General features: G+C 50.0%; 2 protein-coding genes across 2 annotated transcripts; one reads left to right on the top strand and one right to left on the bottom strand.

The window, feature by feature from the left end:
- Window positions 1-806: 806 nt before the first annotated feature.
- On the top strand, window positions 807-6,846 carry PREB (prolactin regulatory element binding). The gene is made up of 9 exons (XM_056852801.1): window positions 807-1,045; window positions 1,865-2,072; window positions 2,830-3,050; window positions 3,485-3,565; window positions 5,021-5,145; window positions 5,243-5,416; window positions 6,013-6,085; window positions 6,403-6,553; window positions 6,746-6,846. The coding sequence occupies exons 1-9, from the start codon at window positions 911-913 to the stop codon at window positions 6,838-6,840; spliced, it is 1,263 nt and encodes a 420-aa protein (XP_056708779.1). The 5' UTR covers window positions 807-910; the 3' UTR covers window positions 6,841-6,846.
- Window positions 6,847-8,772: 1,926 nt separating this feature from the next.
- Window positions 8,773-17,850, bottom strand: ABHD1 (abhydrolase domain containing 1). Its single transcript, XM_056853150.1, has 9 exons — window positions 17,779-17,850; window positions 15,084-15,244; window positions 14,690-14,875; window positions 13,663-13,708; window positions 12,835-12,947; window positions 9,895-10,068; window positions 9,391-9,439; window positions 9,105-9,270; window positions 8,773-9,011 (listed from the first exon to the last, which is right to left on the bottom strand). The coding sequence occupies exons 1-9, from the start codon at window positions 17,848-17,850 to the stop codon at window positions 8,773-8,775; spliced, it is 1,206 nt and encodes a 401-aa protein (XP_056709128.1).
- Window positions 17,851-21,165: the final 3,315 nt, after the last annotated feature.

Raw genomic sequence — 21,165 nt, 5'->3', positions numbered from 1 at the left:
TATAACCCACTGATTTGGTTTTTTTGGCCATCCACGGAATCCGTAACACTCTCCTCCAACACCAGTAGCACCTTAGAGACCGATAAGATAGTTGGGGTATAAGCTTTCGAGACTTAAAGCTCCTTTCGTCAGATGCGGGGATGTAGTCCCTGATGCAACCTGGAGAAGATTGCTAGAGAGCACGCAATATATAGGCAATCCCTATACACATACACACAATCAAGCCTGCATAAACGTGCATTAACATATCCATTGGCCACAGTCGTTTGCCCTCTTCTGACTGAACGATTCAACGTCTATCTGCCCCGCCTCTTTAAAAACCTGTCTGGTGGGTACACAGTTAAGGTGGGTGGTGGTTATTAGGGCACTATATATTTTACAAATTATATTATTCAATGTAAATTTAATGGTTGTAAAAGTGCTCTTTTTGTGATTTTGTATTTTTATGTTTCCTTTTTCTTGTATTATGATATTATTTTTTGTTGTTTGTTTTTTGTATTTTTATTTTATGTTTAATTATAAAAAAAGTATATATATAAAAAAAAACCTGTCTGCACTGCCCAGCTTCCGCCCTTCTGAAAGATGGCGCTTACAAGCATGGGAAATCATGGGGCGGTCACATGATGCGAGGTCTCGCGCGCCGGCCGGCTAAGCTTTGATGCTGACGTGTACCAACAGGTCCGCGCTTGCGCAGTGATGGCGATTGCGAAGTGCGCGCATGTCCAGTAGGGGTCTGAGAGCTGCCGCTACCGAGAGCGGACGGGAACTGAGGAGGGGAGGGGAGGACGAGGGGAGGAGGAGGGGCGGGCGAGGCAGGGGTCAGAGGTCGTGCCAGAGGGAGGGTTCAGCGAGGGGAAGGTTTCCCTGGGGTTGGCATGAGTTGACCTTTGGCCCTCCTGTCGCCAAGGCCATGGCCCCCCGGCGGCCCCCGGAGCTCTACCGGGCTCCCTTCCCCCTCTATGCCCTGCGCGTGCATCGCGAGGCTGGTCTGGTTCTCATCGCGGGTGGCGGCGGAGCTGCCAAGACCGGCATCAAGAATGGCCTGGTAAGGAGAGGGAAGGAGCAGCGGCGCCCACCGCCTGGCGTCGGGCCCGGGCTGCACCTGTCAACGTGCCCATGGAGCCCTGGGCACGGCCTGGAATGGAGTGTGCCAGTTCTGTGCCCATCACCTGGCCATTGGGCAGAAGCGGCATCACTGTGTCTTGAGACCGGTGGAGCTCTTGCTGGGGTACAAGGTTTGGGCAACGCTAGATGTAGCGCACCATATTTACTTGGCACTTTGGGGAGAAAGAAAACAGAGTGTAGGAGTCCTTCAGGGGTGAAACATTTATTCCTGCCTAAGCTTTCCTGGGTCAGCATTCACTTCATCAGATGCAGGTGTCTAAAGAGGGCACGTCATGCATCTGATGAAGTGACCTCTGATACACAAATCCTTATGCTGTCTGAGTCTCTAACGCGCCACTGCCATTTCAGTTTGCTGCTACAGACTGGACACCATGACCTGGAATTGGTGTTCTACCTTGCCTGCTAGTGCTCTGGGATGGGGTGCTGCATCAGGCCAGCAAAAAGGGAAAGGTTGCCCTGTGCAGTCTGGGAGAGTCTGACGGGGGTGCTGCTGCTCCTCCAAAAGACCATGGACTTGTGGATTCTCTGCCGCTGACCTCCTAGTTTCAAGGAACAGCGGCAGGATGGTGGGATAGTGCCACAGTGGAAGTTTTTGGACCAAGTCCTCTTTCCTATTATGATGGGGAGCAGAGGCAAAACTGGAAATTAGTGGAAATACAAATGAGTTGATAATGGAAGTAATTTTTGGTGCATTTTGAGGGCTCTTCACCTAAATCTCTTCTCCATCTCTCTTTCCCAGCATTTCTTGCAACTGGACTGGAGAGGAGGTGAACTGTCTGCTTCACTGTTGCATGCACACGACACAGAGACACGAGCTACGATGACCATGGCATTGGCAGGGGACATCATTGCTGCTGGGCAGGATGCCACCTGCCACATTCTGAACTTTCATCTGCAGAAACCCAGTCAGAAAGGGGGTAGTGGTGATTGTGCCCCCAATAAAGCAAGTGAGAACTTAGTAGTTACTTTGGGGGGGATTGTAATACATTCCACCCAGAGAGTCCAGGGCAAGTAATAAGGTTAAAAGAAGAGTCCTATGTATAAAATGCCTATTAAAATATACAGTATACAGAAATGGATAAACATTACCTACAGTGATTAATTACCACCCCAGAGAAGAAGATCCTGCAGTGTTTTCTGAAGCTGCTCCAATTTGTTCAGATTTTAGCAGATCTGCAGAATAGGAAGGTTGACCTATAGTATGCCTCTGTGCAGGGCTTGGCATATTGGGGAGCTAGTGTGGTGTAGTAGTTAAGAGTGGTGGTTTGGAGCAGTGAACTCTTATCTGGAGAACCGGGTTTGATTCTTCACTCCTCCACATGAGCGGCGGATGCTAATCTGGTGAACCAGGTTGGTTTCCCTACTCCTACACATGAATCCAGCTGGGTGACCCTGGGCTAGTCACAGTTCTCTTAGAGTTCTCTCAGCCCCACCTACCTCACAGGGTGTCTATTGTGGGAAGGGAAGGTGATTGTAAGCCACTATGATTCTTCCTTAAGTAGTAGGGAAAGTCGGCATATAAAAACCAGCTCTTCTACTAGAATCAGGAGGGCCCTCTTGGCTTAGTTCAGTGGTCTCTGAACAGTTTGCTGTAGACCAAGGAAATGGGGTTGAAAAGCCTACCAAGGTGGTCTGGCTCAGTAGTATGCTAGGAAGAAGGCAGATGTGCCTAGGTGTGTCTTATCAATTTCATTCTGCCTGCAGGTGGTGATGAGAAGGGTCCCCGGAGGCGCAAGGCCCCCCCACCCAGTGGGCCTGGTAGCAACGGCGATACACGCAAGGAGACGAATGAAGTGACTGTGGAAACTCTGCACCGTGTCCAGACAGATACCAGCCCTGATGCCCTGCAGAAGGCTGTGTGCTTTAGTGATGACCACACCCTCCTGGCCACTGGTGGCGTGGATGGATTCCTACGGGTCTGGGAGGTACAAGCAGCTCTGGTGTAGGGGTGAGAGCCGGGGGAGACTGCCTACAGCTGGGGACAGAGTTAAAAGGGTGCTGTGATTATGGGCATCAAAGATGGGCTCTTTGTATGTAAAAGTATAGGAAGTATTGTCGAAGGCTTTCACGGTCAGAGTTCATTGGTTCTTGTAGGTTATCCGGGCTGTGTAACTGGTCTTGGTATTTTCTTTCCTGATGTTTCGCCACAGCTGTGGCAGGCATCTTCAGAGGAGTAACACTTCAGTTACTCCTCTGAAGATGCCTGCCACAGCTGTTGGCGAAACGTCAGGAAAGAAAATACCAAGACCACGGTTACACAGCCCGGATAACCTACAAGAACCAGTATAGGAAGTGTTTCCCCAAATGAGCCCTCGTGGGGGTGTGGCAATGCAAATACCTCTTCTCTCCCTTTTTGTAGTTTCCCAGCATGAAGAAAACTCTCGAGTTCCAGGCCCACAAGGGGGAGATCGAGGACATAGCACTGAGTCCTGATAATAAGGTGAGGGGGTTACCTTGTCCAAGACTGGATTTGTCTACAGTGTTCCTGCTATGAAAGGCTGCATCTGGTAGGGAAGAGAGAGGTTTGTGGCTAGATTGCCCACTGCCTTGCTCTTGGCATGTCACAACAAGAGTGCCCTTCTTCCCCCTCCCTCACCCAGACAATGAGGAATAGTGTGAACTGTGACTTATTGACATGTGCAACACAAAATAATTTGTGCTGGATATTCTCCAGTGCAGTCAGCAAATGAAAATTCTTCCTAATCTGTTTTGTCTGTTAAGATGAGCCAGTTATGTATCTAACGAACATAGTGAGTCAGTTGTGGAGACGGGCCCTTTTTTTCTTAAGACACAACATTTATGGGTGCACCCAGTGTGCTACAGAACCTTGCGTGTTAAGTGCCGTCAAGTTGCTTCTGACTTATGGCGACCCTGTGAATCAATATCCTCCAGAACGTCCTATCATTAACAGCCTTACTCAGGTCTTGCAAACTGAGAGCCGTGGCTTCCTTTAAAGAGTCAATCCATCTCATGTTGGGTCTTCCTCTTTTCCTGGTGCCTCCCACTTCCAGATAGTATGGAAGAATGGCTTTCTGGAGCAAGAGAGCAGCATCTCAGCGCATGAGGGGAAAGAGAGCAGAAACAACACAACTCTGTATTCGGGCCAAGGTGTCTTTAATATACTGGAAGATTTAGAATTGCACTTAGCTCTTCAGCCCGGTGTTCAGAGCAAGAGTTGTTTGTTTGTTTTTAAGGATAAAAAAAATCTGCTCTGCCTTGCCTGGCACCAACAGTCTCCATCTGTATCTGAAGCAGACAAAGACTGAGCGCATGCACCATTCAGGACTGGAAAAATATTTCAGATCTTCTTGCTCTGGAGTCTGATTTCTAGGAATATCCTAGCCCTTGTTTAGTTCCAGTATAATAAGACATGGGGGGGGTGAAGATTCCTATGGAAGACCGTTCCCTCAGAGATAATTTAATGGATAGAAAAATATCTGTAGCAGCCGAGACTGGCCAAATCTCATCAGAGTTTGGAAGCTAAGTAGGGTCAGCACTTAGATGGGATGGGAGACCACCAAGAAAGACTGCGGCTGCTATGCAGAGGAAGGCAACGGCAAACCACCTGTGCTCATCTCTTGCCTTGAAAACCCCATGAGATGGAACTTCATGGAGTCACTATGAGTTGGTTGTGACTCAGTGGCATGCTTTACTTACTTAGAAAACTATCCATTCCCTGTGGAGATACAGCAGTTGGGCAAGTCTGTAACTCCCGCACTCCTGTCCTATTCAGACCTTGCAGAAATCTTGGGAGAGGGAAGACCAAAAAAAGGCAAAGCTAGAGGCAGAAGAAGGCAGAGCGGTCCAGACCTTTGCCCGCTTCTGGCTGGGTTGTGGGGGCAGGGGTTGCGTGTCCTGATGATGGATTTAGCACTGCCCTCTTGTGGCTCTGCAGGTCGTGACAGTGGGACGGGACTTCCAGTGCTGCGTGTGGCAGCGGGACCAGATGGTGACAGGGCTGCGCTGGAACGAGAACCTTCCGGGCATCCCGGATAAGGCCTACCGCTACCAGGCTTGCAGGTAATGAGCTCAGTTGGGTTGGTGACCTGGGCCTCGCGTGTGCTTGGTTATGTTTTGAGGGAACCTCTTGCTGTGATGCCTCCTCCTCCTCGCACAGGTTTGGAATAGTGGAGGACCAAGCCAAGGCGCTGCGGCTATACACAGTGCAGATCCCCTACAAGCGGGAGCGACGACCACCCCCTTGCTACATCACCAAGTGGGACGGGCACAGCTTCCTGCCCCTGCTCACCCGGCCTTGTGGCAATGAGGTCATCTCATGCCTCTCTGTCAGGTATGCCAGCCCAACGGGTTTTCTTCATTTTCTATGTCCCCCTCTCCCTCCTCCTGAAAGTTGGGAGGACAGGAAAGGAAGAAGAAGAAGAGCTGTGTTTTATATGCCAACTTTCTCTGCCACTTAAGGAAGAATCAAACCAGCTTATGATCACCTTCCCTTCCCCTCCCCACAACGGACACCCTGTGGGGTAGATGGGGCCGAGAGAACTCTAAGAGAGCTGTAACTAGCGCAAGGTCACCCAGCTGGCTTCATATGGAGGAGTGGGGAAACAAATCCAGTTCACCAGATTAGCCTCTGCCGCTCATGTGGAGGAGTGGGGAATCAAACCAGATCAAAGTCCACCGCTCTTAACCACTACACCACGCTGGCTCCCTGTATAGCTGGCACGTGGTAGTATTTTATTTCTGAAAAAAGTCCTGCCAGCCTCATCTGTTGGACACCTTCCCCTATCCCAGATGTAACTAGTGACTAAAGAAAGGTGCTGTACTGTCTTAGAAGCTGTTCGCTCGTTTCGAGGCTGAAAAGTAGTTCCAGTCTGCTTCAGCACCCGTCTGCCTGGCTCTGAAGCTCACAGTTGCGTCTGTCTCTTGCAGTGATACTGGCACGTTCCTGGGTCTGGGCACCGTGACGGGCTCCGTTGCCATCTTTGTCGCCTTCTCCTTGCAGGTATGGGGGTCTTCAGGTTGCTCCCAAGGCTGGGCCAGATCAGGAGTAGGGAGGCCTCCGTGCAGCTAGATCCTAGGGCGGCTGTGTTTTGGAGCAGGGCCACAGGGCTTGCCTATACTACTGAGTGGGGCTGGACTAACCACCAGGCAAGCTTGCAAACTGTGCTATGGACTGAGCACGGGGCTGGCAATCCAATGCCTTTTCCTCCTGGGGGTTCAGCAGGGCGCTGGAGTCCAGGAGTGTTAGGTCCAGCCCCTGCTCGGGAACGCTGGGTCCAGCTGAGCCCCTGCTAAAGAAGCCCTCGTCTGCACCCACAGAGGTTGTACTATGTGCGGGAAGCGCACGGCATCGTGGTCACAGCTGTGGCCTTCCTGCCCGAAACCCCTGAGCTGCTGAAGGGCAACGAGGCGGCCCTGCTGAGTGTGGCCGTGGACAGCCGCTGCCGTCTGCACCGGATCCCCTGCCGGCGTACGTCCTGGGGGAGGAGGGTGAAACTCGCGGGTGCCGGGGCTGAAGATCTCAGCCTGCCAGGGAACTCTTCTGGCAGTGGGTCTTTCTGGGAGGTGGGGGCAACACTCCTGGTTTCAGAAGGAAGTGTGTGTAGGTGGTTACAGACATGTGGACAGCGCACTTCACTTCAACGCTCCTATCTCTTTGCAGGGAGTTTCCCGGTATGGCTGGTGCTGCTCTTGTGCGCTGGACTGTTGGTAGGCACAGTCCTGATGCTACAGCTGGCCTTCCCAGGCTTCCTCTAGCCCCCCCCCCACTGGTTCCTGATCGAGCGCTGGGAAAGCTTGGACTCTGTTCTAGCCTCTCGGGGGAGCTGTGCTGGCCCCACTCCTGGGCTCACAGACCGGAGAGCGATTCAGAAAGCCGGGCCAGGGTCACTCTACTTGAACATGTGCTCAGGGGTGCTTGGCTGAGCTGAGAAAGGGGGCAGGGCCACGCTGGGATCAAGTCCTGGGCATGAACTTTGGTCCTCCGCATCTTATCCCCAGGGGGAGGACTTTCCCCCTCCATTTTTTGACTGTTCAGTTGAAACATTCCAGCCTTGACTGCTCTGAGCGGGTAAGTTCCCGTTCCATCCCATGGACAAAGTCTTGCAGCTGCAATTAAACAGGATGATGGAGCAAAATCTCTTCTGCCTGCCTTCCCTCGTTGTCTGTCGCCTCTCCCTTTCCTTTGGGGGCTTATGCAGGGCTCTGTTTGAATGGGGGGTGGAGAGCAGCCCCAGCATGACTGTAGCGGGTGCTGCGGTGTCACTAACAGCAGTGCTCCCTGTCGGGGTTGAAAAGGTGGAGCCGAGCTGCCGCTTACTGCTCTGCCATTGGTGGTGTGGATGGACGGGTTGTGGTTGTGGTTTGGTGGTTAGAGCCCCTGCTTTGCCTGCAGAGTTTCTAAGTTCAAGGCCCAGCCGATCCACTTAAAAGAATGAAGCAGCAGGTGCTGTGACAACTCTCTACCTGATGGAATAATAGGATAGATGATACTGACCAGTGGACTGCCTCAGTAGAAGGTAGTTTCCTGTGTCACAAGTAAGCGTCTTGTATCATCAGGGTGCAGCTGTTACAACAACCTTTGCCCAGTTGAACAGGGGAGGCTAGGAACTCGTTGCATTCACAGAGATATGTTCTCTGTGCCACTCCCAGCTTCTCGTTCAGGGTTGCCATCCCTTGAGCCAGCAGCACAGAGCAGCTCAATATTCCAAGCGCCTGGATTCCTTCCATTTAAAGTTAGCATATGAAGCCGAGACTTTATGATGAGGTGTTTGGTGTATAAATTTGAATTTAGGGGCCTCTGACCCCATGGCGAAACTTCCTGCGAGAACACTCGCTGTAAATGTGCCCTTCTGGTGAAAACTGACATTGTCTCTACTGGGAGCAAGGCAATGTACTGGTGGTGCATTCCTCTAGGCGTAGGGGTCAAGCCATGTGCTGCCCACCCCGTTAACAAACACACACACTGTTGCATTACAGCTAGATTTATGCGCAGCGGGCCTCTGGGTTGGTGTAGTCGGCTGCTTGGAAGGAACTGGCTCCCTGACCTGTGCTTGTGCAGGAATGAGATTTGTTTCAGGCTCTCCTTGGCCTCATGGGGAAATGTATATCTTTTTTCACTGTACATACCCTTTTTTTTAAGAGTGACTCACACTACAATCTTGGCACACAGCCCTTTTCGGCTGAAGCCACTTGCTTTTGTGAAATGAAGGAGATGGGATGTTTAATTGGCAGAAGTAGGAGATCTCAGGCTAGCAGGCAAGTAAGTGCTATCCAGGAGGGTCAAGCAGCATCCCTCCGCGGTGCAGCGACGCCTGCGACTCCCTTCATTCTGAGAAGTGAAACGCTTACCACTCCACGTCACTGGAAAAACAGCTCTGTATTTGGCTCAGGATCCCACCGTTTGCTCCCCAAATAAATGAATTATTTGATCCTGGCAGAGGATGCTGGTCAGGACACACTGGGCCATCCCTTCAGGGCACAGCCTTTCATGTGGGACTCACCACATCAGGTGTGAAACTCATCAGGAAACAAGGATGAGAGTGTAGCATGGCGGCATCTGGCTTGGCTGCTGGCTGGCCACCTCCCAAAAAGAGAAGGTAAATTCAGGCCTTCCACATGCGATGGCCTGCAGGATCAGAGCCAGAGATGGACAGGCTTGGAATCTCCTGGCCCATCTTCGTTGACATCTCATTGATCCAGCAGCTGAGGAGTCTGGCTCTGTTCATGCTCCTTGCCTCCCTCAGCTGCCACTATAGCCTGCAGTTCCTCCTGGTGCTCAAAGACGGCAACCACAAACTGGGCAAAGACACGGTCCATGTAACTCTTGTGGCGTGGGAAGAGGCCCTCCAGGAAGCCTATATGGCCACCGTGGGATGTCACCAGCAAGGCCAACGTGGGCACACACTGAGCCGCGTCTAGAGGAATGGCTGCAACGAGAAAAGCCAAGTCAGGACTGCTTCCTCCAGGGAGTACAGCCTGGAAGAACAGGATTGGGGTGGGTGGGGTGGGCTAGGACTCACCATGCTGAGGGGAGAAGGGGTCATCGGAGGCGTTAAGGCACAACACGGGCACGTGGAAGCAGTGCACTTGGTGACGCGGGCTGGCCGCTTGGTAGTACTCCTCACACGAATTGTACCCAAAGGCTATGGCTGTGTAGCGCTCATCGAACTCCCGAATGCTACGTGCCTGGGGGTGCAGGGAGAGAGGAGGAGAGAGAAAAATGAGGGCACACCTAGCTTCAGGGCACTGCAAGGACAGGGTGAGGGGAGAGGGAAGAGAGGATGCTGGGATTGGGGGAAATAGTACCTTCAGCACATAATCCACATCCAGTTTCTCAGCAACGACCTTCCTGTGCCTGGAATAAGAACATAAGAAAGGCCATGATGGATCAGACCAAGGTCCATCAAGTCCAGCAGTCTGTTCACACAATGGCCAACCAGGTGCCTCTAGGAAGCCTCAAACAAGACAACTGCAGCAGCACCATCCTGCCTGTGTTCCACAGCACCTAATATAATAGGCATGCTCCTCTGATCCTGGAGAGAATAGGTATGCATCATGACTAGTATCCATTTTTACTAGTATGATGCAGAGTCAGTGGCGGAGCCAGAAGAAAATTGGGAGGGGAGGGAAGACCTTTCTTGGGGTCTCACAGCAGCAGGAGGAGAAGGATCACATTTGTTTTGGGGGATGGTCACCTAGAGGCCTTCCTTACTCTGGATAGTCACGCATCTCCCTCCCACTCTTCCCTGAACCATGCGGGTCCAGTCCTTTCGTTTCTTTGCCTCCCCACACAAAAAAACAACAACGCACCTTTGGATGAGTTTCCGCAGGTTGGCCGTGAGCCGCTGGTTGAAAAGCACCCGGTTGAGGGGGGTCTCAAGCGAGTGGGTGGTCTCAAAGGAATCCCAGCTCACGGAGAAGGTCATGGCTGCCATCAGCCCGGCCTCACGGCCTTTCTTCCCCAAGTAGTTGAGCACCAGAATCCTGCCAGAGAGGAGGTAAAGCATCAGTGGGAGGGAAGGGTGGTAGAGCTGCCCTCCCCCAGTATGCTCCTGGGGACAGCTAGCCCTTAGGCTTGTGGCAGAGAGCCATGGCCTCGAGACTTTCACAGACTAGAACTGTAATGTCAGCCAGTCCTTCTGTTGTCACTGCAATTTCCACCTCTGTTGATTTAATGCATTTTTAATCCCATACTTCCTTCAAAAAACTCAGTGGACTATGGCGTTCCCCCGTTATCTTAACAACATGCCTGTAGGGGAGATTAACCTGAGACAGAATGACTGGCCCAAGGTCACCCAGTAAGCTTAACGGCAAGAAAGTGTGAGGCACAATCCCCAGTATCTTCAGTTAAAAGGATCAGGTCATAGGTGATGTGAAAGACCTCTACCTGAGACCCTGGAGAGCCGCTGCCAGTCAGAGTAGACAACACTTGCCTTGATGAACCAATGGGTCTGACTCAATATAAGGAAGCTTCATTTATCCAAGTGGTGATTTGAACTCGAGTCTCCCTGAGTCCAGTCCTCTAGCCACAACACCACACTGGTACAAGAGGTGCCAAATACAAGGGATGGCTACTCAAATAAATTGGTTTTGTGTGTGTGTGTGTGGGGGGGAGTCCTGCCAAAATCTGTAACTTCTCCCTGCTGGCATTGGGACCACTTTCACTGCACAAAGCATCAAGCAAGCTAGGAGATCCCAGCTGGTTCAGCTGGTTCAGCTAAGAGTATTGGTGTTGCTGACAGCAAGCTTCTGAGTCACTCAGGACTATCAGTCGTGCATACAAACAGACGGTTGGTGCTGGGTCAGCCACATCAGCAGGCACTATGAACAGGGAGATCCAGCATGCTTATTTACTTAAAAGTATGATGGGAGGGGCTATGGTCGGTTGAACCACCATAAGTCAGATGTGACTTGATAGCAAAAAAGTAAAAAAAAACTATTAGACAGGTATAAGAGTTTTTGCAGGAGACTGAACACAGAGGGGTACTGTCAGCTTTATCTGGTGTGGGAGGAGATAGTTGGGGGCTCTGACTATAAATGGCAAAAATCCCTGAAGACCTGGGCCTTCTTACAATGCTCAGGGAAAGCTGAAATCACAGCCCAAAAAGCTGCTTGGAAGCATTTGTACATTTTATTTGGGTGGTCCTACTGATTTTAAAGACCTATTAAAATAACATCCAGGGTGTGTATTTCTGTTCTTTGAACTAAAACAAATTTTTTTTCTTGTTGTATTATGCTGTAGTTCATTACATTTCTGTGGGATTATTCTGGTGTAACTTACTTTCCCCCCATGATTTGGCTCAAGTGTATGAAATTTGGACCAGGAGCCTTGAGTCACATTGAAACCTCCATACTGATTCTGCCTGCTGTGGCTGCTACCCATTTGACAGGGCCTGAGTATTTGGTTTTGCTCTTATTTCTGATTACCCACCAGAGAAAGAATCCCAAGAGATGTAAAAGCTCACTGCATAGGATTTTAGCTGTTCCCTACAAAGGTGATGGAGCAGCTGGTTTGCTCCCAATGGACTTTCTCCTTTTCACTCTATCAATCCGATCAGAGACACAGAAACACAACATATTGTTACAGTGCAATCCTAAACAGAGTTACACTCTTCTAAGTGCACTGAAGTCAAAGGGCTTAGAATGGTGTAACTCTGCTTAGGATTGTACTGTTAATGGCAGGGTTTCTCTTTGTTAAAATTCTTTCTCCGGCTGCTCCTAAAAGGGACCTTTCCTTCTATATTCCCAACCCACCTAATATAATGAGGGGAAATAATTGTTGGCAGCCCCTAAGGGGGAAAAACACAGCAGACTGAGATGAGTGGGATTGTCAGCTGTGCAGCAGAATGGATACCAAAAAATGGGGTGCTGGGCTGGAAGGGGGACACCCCTGTGGTAAATGTCAATGGTTTAGAAAAAAAAATCTGTTTTTAAAGGAGTTAGTGTGTTTGTCCAAATTAAAAATTGTCCAACAAAAACAAGGATGAGAAAACAATGAGGAAGTCATCAACTAGATCACACCCTACAAGTGGGCCCTGGCAGAGCAGAAACTAGCTGGGGCGGGACTGTTCAGTGGAGTTTCCCTGCAACCACGTGAGCCATGTGACCTGAGGAGGATGTATGGACTTTGCAGTTGAAGAAGCTCCTGATTGGGCCAGGAAAAGCCCAAGTGGGTTGATCAAGCTGGAAGGTGAATAGGAGTGTAGTCTAGAGACTTGTTTGTTGTGCAGGGGGGCCTTTTTGGTCACGGACTCAGTGGCAGAGCATCTGCTTGGCATGTAGCAGGTTGAAGGTTCAGTCCCCAGCATCTCTGGTTAAAGGGATCAGGTGAATCAAACCAGTTTACAACCTCTTTCCCTTCCTCTCCCCACAAAAGATACCCTGTGAGGTAGGTGGGGCTGAGAGAGCTCTAAGAGAACTGTGACTAGCCCAAAGTCACCCAGCTGGCTTCATGTGTAGGAGTGGGGAAACCAGCCTTGTTCATGAGATTAGAGTCCGCTGTTCATGTGGAGGTGTGGGGAATCAAACCAGATTCTCCAGATTAGAGGCCACTGCTCCTAACCACTACACCACACCGGCTCTCTCCCTGTGAATACCTGTGCCTGAGAGCCACTGCCAGTAGACAATGCTGACCTTGTTATACCAGTGGTGTAAGGCAGGTTCAAGTGTTCATCCCTGTCCCCTTGACCAATTACATCTCCCCCCCACAAACTGTTGCCCAAGCTGAAACTTGCCCAAGCTGAAACTCACCCGCCCAATGAAACCCCAACTGCAATCAGTGGTGCCCGAGGGAATTGGCTCTTGATGTGGGCCACCACTAGCTCCAAGTCTTCAGTGTTGTTGGCACAGAAAGCCTTGTAGGTCTGAGGGAGAGAAGTAGGCGTGAAAACTTAGAAACAGTACTGAGAGACTTCAGCCCAGTGGCAGAGAAGAGACGAAAAGTCACCCCTTCTGCAGACAGAACCAACCTGCCCGGTCTGGAAGGGGCATGATAAGCACTATCTAACCCAGAAATGCCAAAGCACCTCTGCCCCATCACCGAAAACATCCACCATACCTAGCAACACACAAGCAAAGTGTGAGGAAAGGGGGAGCATAGCTACAGGCTGTAGCAGTGGTTCCCAGACTTTTTGGGCCATGGCCCCCTTGGTCCCACAAACTCAACCCCAGCGCCCCCTATCCTATCCTATAAAAAGCATTATTAAAAATAGGGGTTTGCATGATGCACTAATGAAGATAATAACAATAAGATTTCAGAACAGTACAATTAATTACACATCTATTCAAAATCAAATTAAAACTTTTTAGTTGAAATTTATTCAACAAAACTGATGAACTTGATCCAGTGGTACCAGTTCTTCAAAGTCGGGGGGGAAATTCTGATAGTTTCCATCAAATTTGCCAGCATGGTGTCATATCTTGATCTATTGTAAATTAGTGAACAACGAAGTTGAAGGGGCCCACCTCTAGCACCCCCTGCTGCTCCCTTACCTCTTAGTGCCCCCCTAGGTAATCCCACCGCCCCTCAGGGGGTGGTACTGCCCACTTTGGGAACCGCTGGGCTGTAGTAATACTCACCAGCAATTCTTCTCCTTTGCAACCTCTGTTATTGAACACAACTGCTCTGGAAGGGAAAGAGAAGGAAGATGAGCCGATCGACAGAGCATCTCCCTCCACCTTGATACTGCCCTGCCCAAGACAACTTAGTCCCCCCCATCACTCACCATCTCCTGCTCAGACAGTACTTAGTCTTCTAAATGTAGCCATTTGGCCCAGGTTGGCAAGGAAGCCAGCATGGTGTAGTGGTTAAGAACAGTGGTTTGGAGCGGTGGACTCCGGGTTTGATTCCCCACTCCTCCACATGAGTGGCAGAGGCTAATCTGGTGAACTGGGTTGGTTTCCCCACGCCTACACATGAAGCCAGCCGGGTGACCTTGGGCTAGTCACACTCTCTCAGCCCCACCTACCTCACAGGGTGTCTGTTGTGGGGAGGGGAAGGGAAGGTGATTATAAGCCGGTTTGATTCTTCCTTAAGTGGTAGAGAAAGTCGACATATAAAAACCAACTCCTCTTCTTCCTCCTCACATGTTAAAATATTTTTATCTCACACCTTTCACCATAAACCATGACCCCGAGGCCCTTTCCAAAGCCAGCCAAAGCTAGACCCCAAATTCCTGTGAAGCTTTCGATTTGAAAACGCCCCTCAACATCTCTGCAGAGATGATTCACCACCCAGCACCCACCAAAGGCCTATCTGAAGAGGATAGCTTTTTGTTGCCTGAAGAAGTAGGCCAAGTAGGAGCCTTCAGTATTTTCGCCAGTTAACCATTTTAGGAAACCGGAGCTTCTGTTGTCAAGAAGCAAGCCTGGATGGTGGTTAGACGAACAGCTCTGACTGAAGCGGATTCTGAGGGGTCCTGAGGTAGGTGCACAGATCCCTGTCAGAAGAGGCAATCCTTCAAGTAGACAGGTCCCAGGTCTTATGTGTATGAGAGGACTATTTAAAATTTACACACAGCAAGGGGAAGATGTCCCACACACACTTCTTTATCCCTGCTCCACAGGTGTCAACACTGGGACAGATTACCTAGCGAAGCTTTCTCACCTGTAGCCCTGTTGTCGGGCAGTGCGCACCATGTGCAGAATGTAGGTCTCCTCGCTGTTTCCCGTCAGGCCTGGCAGGAATAAGACAATGGGGCAGCTCTCTGGGTCAGAGTGGCCTGCACTGCAGTCTTCATCGCTGGCCCAGTCCAGCGTCAGCTGCCCTCCGTCGCCAGTTCGTAGCACCTCACTGAATGGGAAATGGAGGAATGAGGAGATAGGGTAAATGGACTAGAAAACAGGGTATTGTAGCACAGAGGCCAGGCAGGGATCAACAGGATGCAAGGGGCTCAAAACTAGGTTCTCATCTGCCTAAAGAGATGCCAACAGCTGCTCACGACGCCTAAAGAAGAATAATTGCCCCCTGAGCCATTCCCAGTCTTCCCCTTCAGTACTACCTGCGGTAGGAGACAGGTGGGCGGGATTTGAGGAAGACCCGGACAATGGTCTGGAGCCGCCCCTCGAAGCACCACGGTGTAGGGTAGAACGTCTCATCCACAATGGGACAATACTTCTCCAGGAAGGAGCGGAATGGCTGGCAAGCCATCAGCAGGGGGCGCTGTAAGACAGAAAGAGCCAGAGCGGCTTTGGTTCCAGATGACCCACCAATAACTTCAGGCCTCCTGGCAGGAAATGGTGCAATACGAGATATGTAAACAGTCACTCGCCTGGGGTGAGTAATAGTCGGTGTGAGGTAACCAGGCAGGAAACTGTTAATGGGTTCTTTCTTTTTTACATCAGGCTGTTTATATATGCCGCAAATGACTACTGTCAGTTGTGTCCATGGGCAAGCAGTGCCCAAGTTTTTGTGGGCAAGGGTGCAACAGACCCCTGCTTCTGTCACTGCGCCCAACACCCACAGCCAATCGATCAATTGGCAGTCGAGATGGCTCTTTTCAAGAGTTAGACCCCTTGTTCAGCATCCCAAAGACCAAGTCAGTGCAACTAGTTCTAAAAAAAGAGTTGTGTATCTGACAAGGTGGGTTCTAGTGCAGGAAAGTTCTCTTCTCCATCTTAACTTCACAACAACCTTTTGAGGTAGGTTATGCTGAGAGAGGTGGTGGCGGCGGTGACGGCCTAAAGTCATCCAGCAAGCTTTACGGTTGAAGAGGGATTTGAACTGGTGTTTCCCCAGGTGAGCATTGAGATATAACTTATTTCTCAACTTGATCTGTCCAGGTACACAGATCTCAGCTTCTTAGAACCCAGCCTGTAATTAAGTTCCAGTCAAGAACTGAGACAAATCCCCACAACACATGAACTGCCCATGGGGTGATGCCCCCCACATAGGCATCTTTACTTGGATGAAGAATAGAAGAGCTTATGCAGTGGGAACGAGTAGCTATGAAGTGGATCAGCTTCCCCATAGAAGAAGGCACTTCCTGACCCACCCACAATCATTCCTGGCTAGGTTTTAGTTTACACTAAAACGCCCTTGGCTTTATGGTGTTTTTTCTCCTCCATGGGCAAGGTCTAGTCACAGGGAGGCAAGCAGATTCTCCTAGGAAACTGGAGAATTTATCCACTTGGGCAGAGTGTCCGGCTGCAGGACAAAACCCAACAAGAGCCCCCCCCCCGCCCGCACCATTAATATAGGAGCTGCATATTCTACAGGGGACCAGAAAACAACATCTGTACGGGAAGCCATGAGCATAGAAACAGTCTGGTGCCTGGTCCATAAGCAAAAGGAAAGAGACCCAAGAGAAACAAACAGGAACAGCCAGTGGTGGGAGGTCAGAAACCGGGTGTCGGTTTCCATAATTAATAATTAGTATCAGATGCCCGGCTACAGCTCCAAGACCTGTATTCTGCGGAAGGAATCAGCCTTAAACATGTGACTTAATAACAATGGAAAGAATATTGTCGAAGGCTTTCATGGTCAGAGTTCATTGGTTCTTGTTGGTTATCCGGGCTGTGTAACCGTGGTCTTGGTATTTTCTTTCCTGACGTTTCGCCAGCAGCTGTGGCAGGCATCTTCAGAGGAGTAACACTGAAGGACAGTGTCTCTGAAGATGCCTGCCACAGCTGCTGGCGAAACGTCAGGAAAGAAAATACCAAGACCACGGTTACACAGCCCGGATAACCTACAAGAACCAATGGAAAGAATGTCTCCCAGTATGTACAGAGCCTCTTTTCCCTTTCACAAGAAAAAACAACACCTCTGTGATAGGAAAGCGGAACTTCAAACTTTCTGGAAAGCCCCACCACCACTTAAAAAAAAAAAAAGTCAGCCACTCGGCGTCCCATAGACAGGCACAGGGGAAGGAGGTGGGCACAGGCAGCCTGATGTACCAACGGGGGCAGGGGGTGGGGGCTAGACTGGAAGAGTGCCAGGCCCACTGGCGTCAATATCCCCATCAACGAAGTGAGTCCCGAGGAAGGAGCTGGGCAGGGTTCAGCCTCTTGAATGAAGGAGTGTGGGGGCATGGATGATTTATTGTGACAGGGAACTTAACATGAATGATGTTAAAGGTTACGATCTATTCTAATTCATCTGTTAAGAATAACATTATTATACTGTTAAAGAAGAAAAGAAAACAAGAAAAAACGAATTAGCATAAATATGTTATAAATGAATTAGATAAATATAGCAAAGAGGATAATAAAGATTTGGTAGAAACAGAGGAGGGGAGAGGGGAAGTTAGAAGAAAATCTAGGTAGAATATTATGGCTTTTTATTGTGATAGAAACTCTGTATACAAGGTCAATGGATTGTATGAAATTATAATAGAAAATTAAAAAAAAATTTTTTTTAAAAAAAGCCTCTTGAATGAGGAAGACCCCAGCAATCTCCCGGGGCCGGCCTTGGAAAGCTCCCCGAAAGGGTAAGCTGAGATGGTTGGAGTTTCTCCTGGGCAGGGGGAAGGCACTCTGCACATGCTCAGCCGGCACAAAGGGCGACGAGGAAGCAGAAGCAGCAGAGGGACAAAGGCTGAGCCGCACGTCCCGTTTTCCACGGGGGCTTGTTGCGAAGAGCCGGGGGAGGGGGCAGAAGAGCCCTTCCCATCCATTAGCCCACCCCCGGGGTCCCGCCGAGGGAGAACTCGCCCGCCTCCCCCCGCCGGCCCGCCCCGTCGAGGAGGCAGCGCTGACCTTGGGGACGCGAGCCCAGTAGTAGCCGAGCAACCCGGCGCTGAAGCCCACCAGCAGCGACAGGCCCAGCATCTTCCGTCCGGGAGGCAGCGCGGCTCGCGGCGGAGCCCTAATTGAGCGCCGATCCCTGCCCCGGCCGGGGAGCAGCAAGCCCCGCCCACCTCCCCAGCTGGGCTGCCCTCTTCGCGACGCCGGTCCCCGCCCACTCGCGGCCATCTTTGAGACGGGCGCCCGGTTTCTCCCTGCCATTCATTCCAGCCGGCAGAACCAAGTCCCATTATCCGCCCCGTTAGTTCTGTTGCAGCCAAAACAACCGCAGCAGGAGTCTTGTGGTACCTTTAGAGACCGAGGTTGTCATCCTGAAGGTCCCTTTACTGGAACAGTAGAAAAGAGCAAGAGTCCAGTAGCACCTTAAAGACTAACAAGAATATTTTCTGGCAGGGTATGAGCGAAAGCTCATACCCTGCCAGAAAATATTTTTGTTAGTCTTTAAGGTGCTTCTGGACTCTTGCTCTTTTCTACTATTCCAGTAAAGGGACCTTCAGGATGAGCGAAAGCTCATACCCTGCCAGAAAATATTTTTGTTAGTCTTTAAGGTGCTTCTGGACTCTTGCTCTTTTCTACTATTCCAGGAAAGGGACCTTCAGGATGAGCGAAAGCTCATACCCTGCCAGAAAATATTCCTGTTAGTCTTTAAGGTGCTACTGGACTCTTGCTCTTTTCTACTATTCCAGGAAAGGGACCTTCAGGATGAGCGAAAGCTCATACCCTGCCAGAAAATATTTTTGTTAGTCTTTAAGGTGCTTCTGGACTCTTGCTCTTTTCTACTACCGCAGACAGACTAACACGGCTCCCCGCTGTGAATTACCTTTACTGGAAGTGAGCCCCGTTAAGTAACATTGGACTTATTTCTGAGCAGCCCTGCTGAGAAAAGATTCTGAAGTGTAAGGATGTGTCCCTGGCCACCAAGGTTAAGTTGATTCATGCCATCGTGTTCCCTGTTACTATGTATGGGTGTGAAAGCTGGACAGTGAAGAAAGCGGAGAGGAAGAAAGTAGATTCCTTTGAAAGGAGAGTGTTACGGATACCGTGGACTGCCAAAAAAACAAAATCGGCGAGTTATAGATCAAATCAAGCCTGAACTGACCCTAGAAGCTAAAATGACTAAACTGAGGCTATCATATTTTGGTCACTTTATGAGACGACAAGAGTCACTGGAAAAGACAGTCATGCTAGGAAAAGTGGAGGGCAGCAGGAAAAGAGGAAGAACCAACAAGAAATGGATGGACTCAATAAAGGAAGCCACAGCCCTCAGTTTGCAAGATCTGAGCGAGGTGTCAAAGATAGGACATTTTGGAGGACTTTGATTCATAGATTCGCTATGAGTCGGAAGCGACTTGACGGCACTTCTCACACACACACACACACACACAAAGCCTTTCTAAAGATTGCTCCCTAACAGATTTATGCATTATATTGAACAAGATTCGAGCCCAGCAGCACCTTAAAGACCTCCAAGATTTCCAGGGTATGAGCTTTCAAGGGTCAAAGCTCCCTGTGTCAGATACCTGAAAGCTCATACCCTGGAAATCCTGGAGGTCTTTAAGGTGCTGCTGGTTCGAATCTTGCCTTTCTACTGCAGGCCAACACTGCACACACACCCGAAACCCACGTAGTATTGAGGAGCCACTCATAGCATCTTAAGAAGGGGGCTTTAGTCCTCCAAAGCTTGTGCTGAAATAAAACGTGGTTAGTCTTTAAGGAAGTGCAAGATTCTTGGTTCTTTTTTCATTTTTGCTTAAACGGCTGTCCCTCTGGAACTATTAGCAGATTTATTGCCTCAGTAAGAAGCTTTCGTCAGCTAAAGTCCCCTTCATTGAAAGAGAAAAATGTATTCTGTGCATGTGATCCAGTGGGACGGCTGCCCAGAAAAGCTTCTGGCACAATAATTCTGTTCTTCTCTAGGGTGCCGACAAGACTCCTTTTTCTAACAATTTCTGTTTGTAACTGTTAACTCGTCTGACTGCTACCTGTCGCCTTCCCCAACAGCTCAATAACATTTTTCTTTCTTAAAAAAAAAAAAAAAAAAAACTTTAAAAATTTCATATCTATCCCACATCCGATGGGCCAAAAGGGGGGATTTGCTGGGAGAGAGTCTGGGTGGGTTGTCTCAAAGCTCCACACCGCAAAAAAGCCTTGACCATCTTTCACTGAACCTTTTTTCCATGGATTCCAGCCTCTTATTTATGAAGCCTTTATTAAACTGTTTGCACAACGCCTTTCCTCTTGGCTCAAGGCAGTGTACTAACCCAGCATGGTTAGGGGTTAAGAGCGGTGGTTTGGAGCGGTGGGTACTGATCTGGAGAACCGGGTTTAATTCCCCACTCCTCCACGTGAGTGGCGGACTCTAATCTGGTGAACCGGGTTGGTTCCCCCATTCCTACACATGAAGCCAGCTGGGTCACAGCTCTCTCAGCCCCACCTACCACACAGGTGTCTGTTGTGGGGAGGGGAAGGTGATTGTAAGCCGGTTTGATACTTAAGTGGTAGAGAAAGTTGGCATATAAAAACCAACTCTTCTTCTTACTCTTCCTCCTCCTCCTCCGCAGGTGGAGGAGCCTGCCAACCAGGAACTGGGAAGGGGAATCGCAGGTGAGAACCTGGAAGACCTTTGCCCCTTTACTCCCCTGCTCGATAAAAATGGGATGTTCAAAGCTGCTGTGAACACCAGGGCTCATGGGGAGCAGAGAGTGCCTCTGAGCATGTATGAAATAATTTTTTGGGTCACAAGTGAGTACCCTTGGCTCCCATTTCTGGAGTTTGCAAGCTGGTTTGACCATTGTACTTATAACGACGTTTGCATCAATCTCTTTGTTCAAAGAGCAGAGGATGGCACACGAGGCCTTGTCTCTCTGCACAACAACCCAGCAAGGTAGATTAGCCTGAAAGGCCAACAACCGGACAAGGTAGATTAGACTTGCCCAAAGCCTCGAAAAGGCTGAGTGGAGATTTCAACAGAAATCTTCCCAGCCAAGGCTCAGCAGTCTATGCACGGCTATCTTTCACCAGGCTCAAAAGGGTAGTAGTTATGCATACCACCCCTCCCCTATGCACACAACCTCGGGGGGGGGGTGATGGGGGAGTTCTCCCAAAATTATGTCTTCTCCAGGCCACAGAAATGAATTCCCCTGGAGAAAATGTCTGCTTTGGGGTGGACTCTACTGCGACTCGCCCCTGCTAAGCTCCCTCCCCTCCACAAACTCTCCCCTTCCCCTGGCTTCACCCCCAAATTTCCAGGAATTAGCCTACCTGGAGCTGGCAACCCTAACCTCCCCTCCCTTTCCATAGCGCTTGTCCCATGACTGAGATAAACCTTGAGGAATAAAG

Source organism: Euleptes europaea, chromosome 7 (assembly GCF_029931775.1).
Source record: "Euleptes europaea isolate rEulEur1 chromosome 7, rEulEur1.hap1, whole genome shotgun sequence".
Taxonomy (NCBI): domain Eukaryota; kingdom Metazoa; phylum Chordata; class Lepidosauria; order Squamata; family Sphaerodactylidae; genus Euleptes; species Euleptes europaea.
Note: the sequence above shows the minus strand (reverse complement) of the source record. Positions and strands in the feature narration are given on the sequence as shown.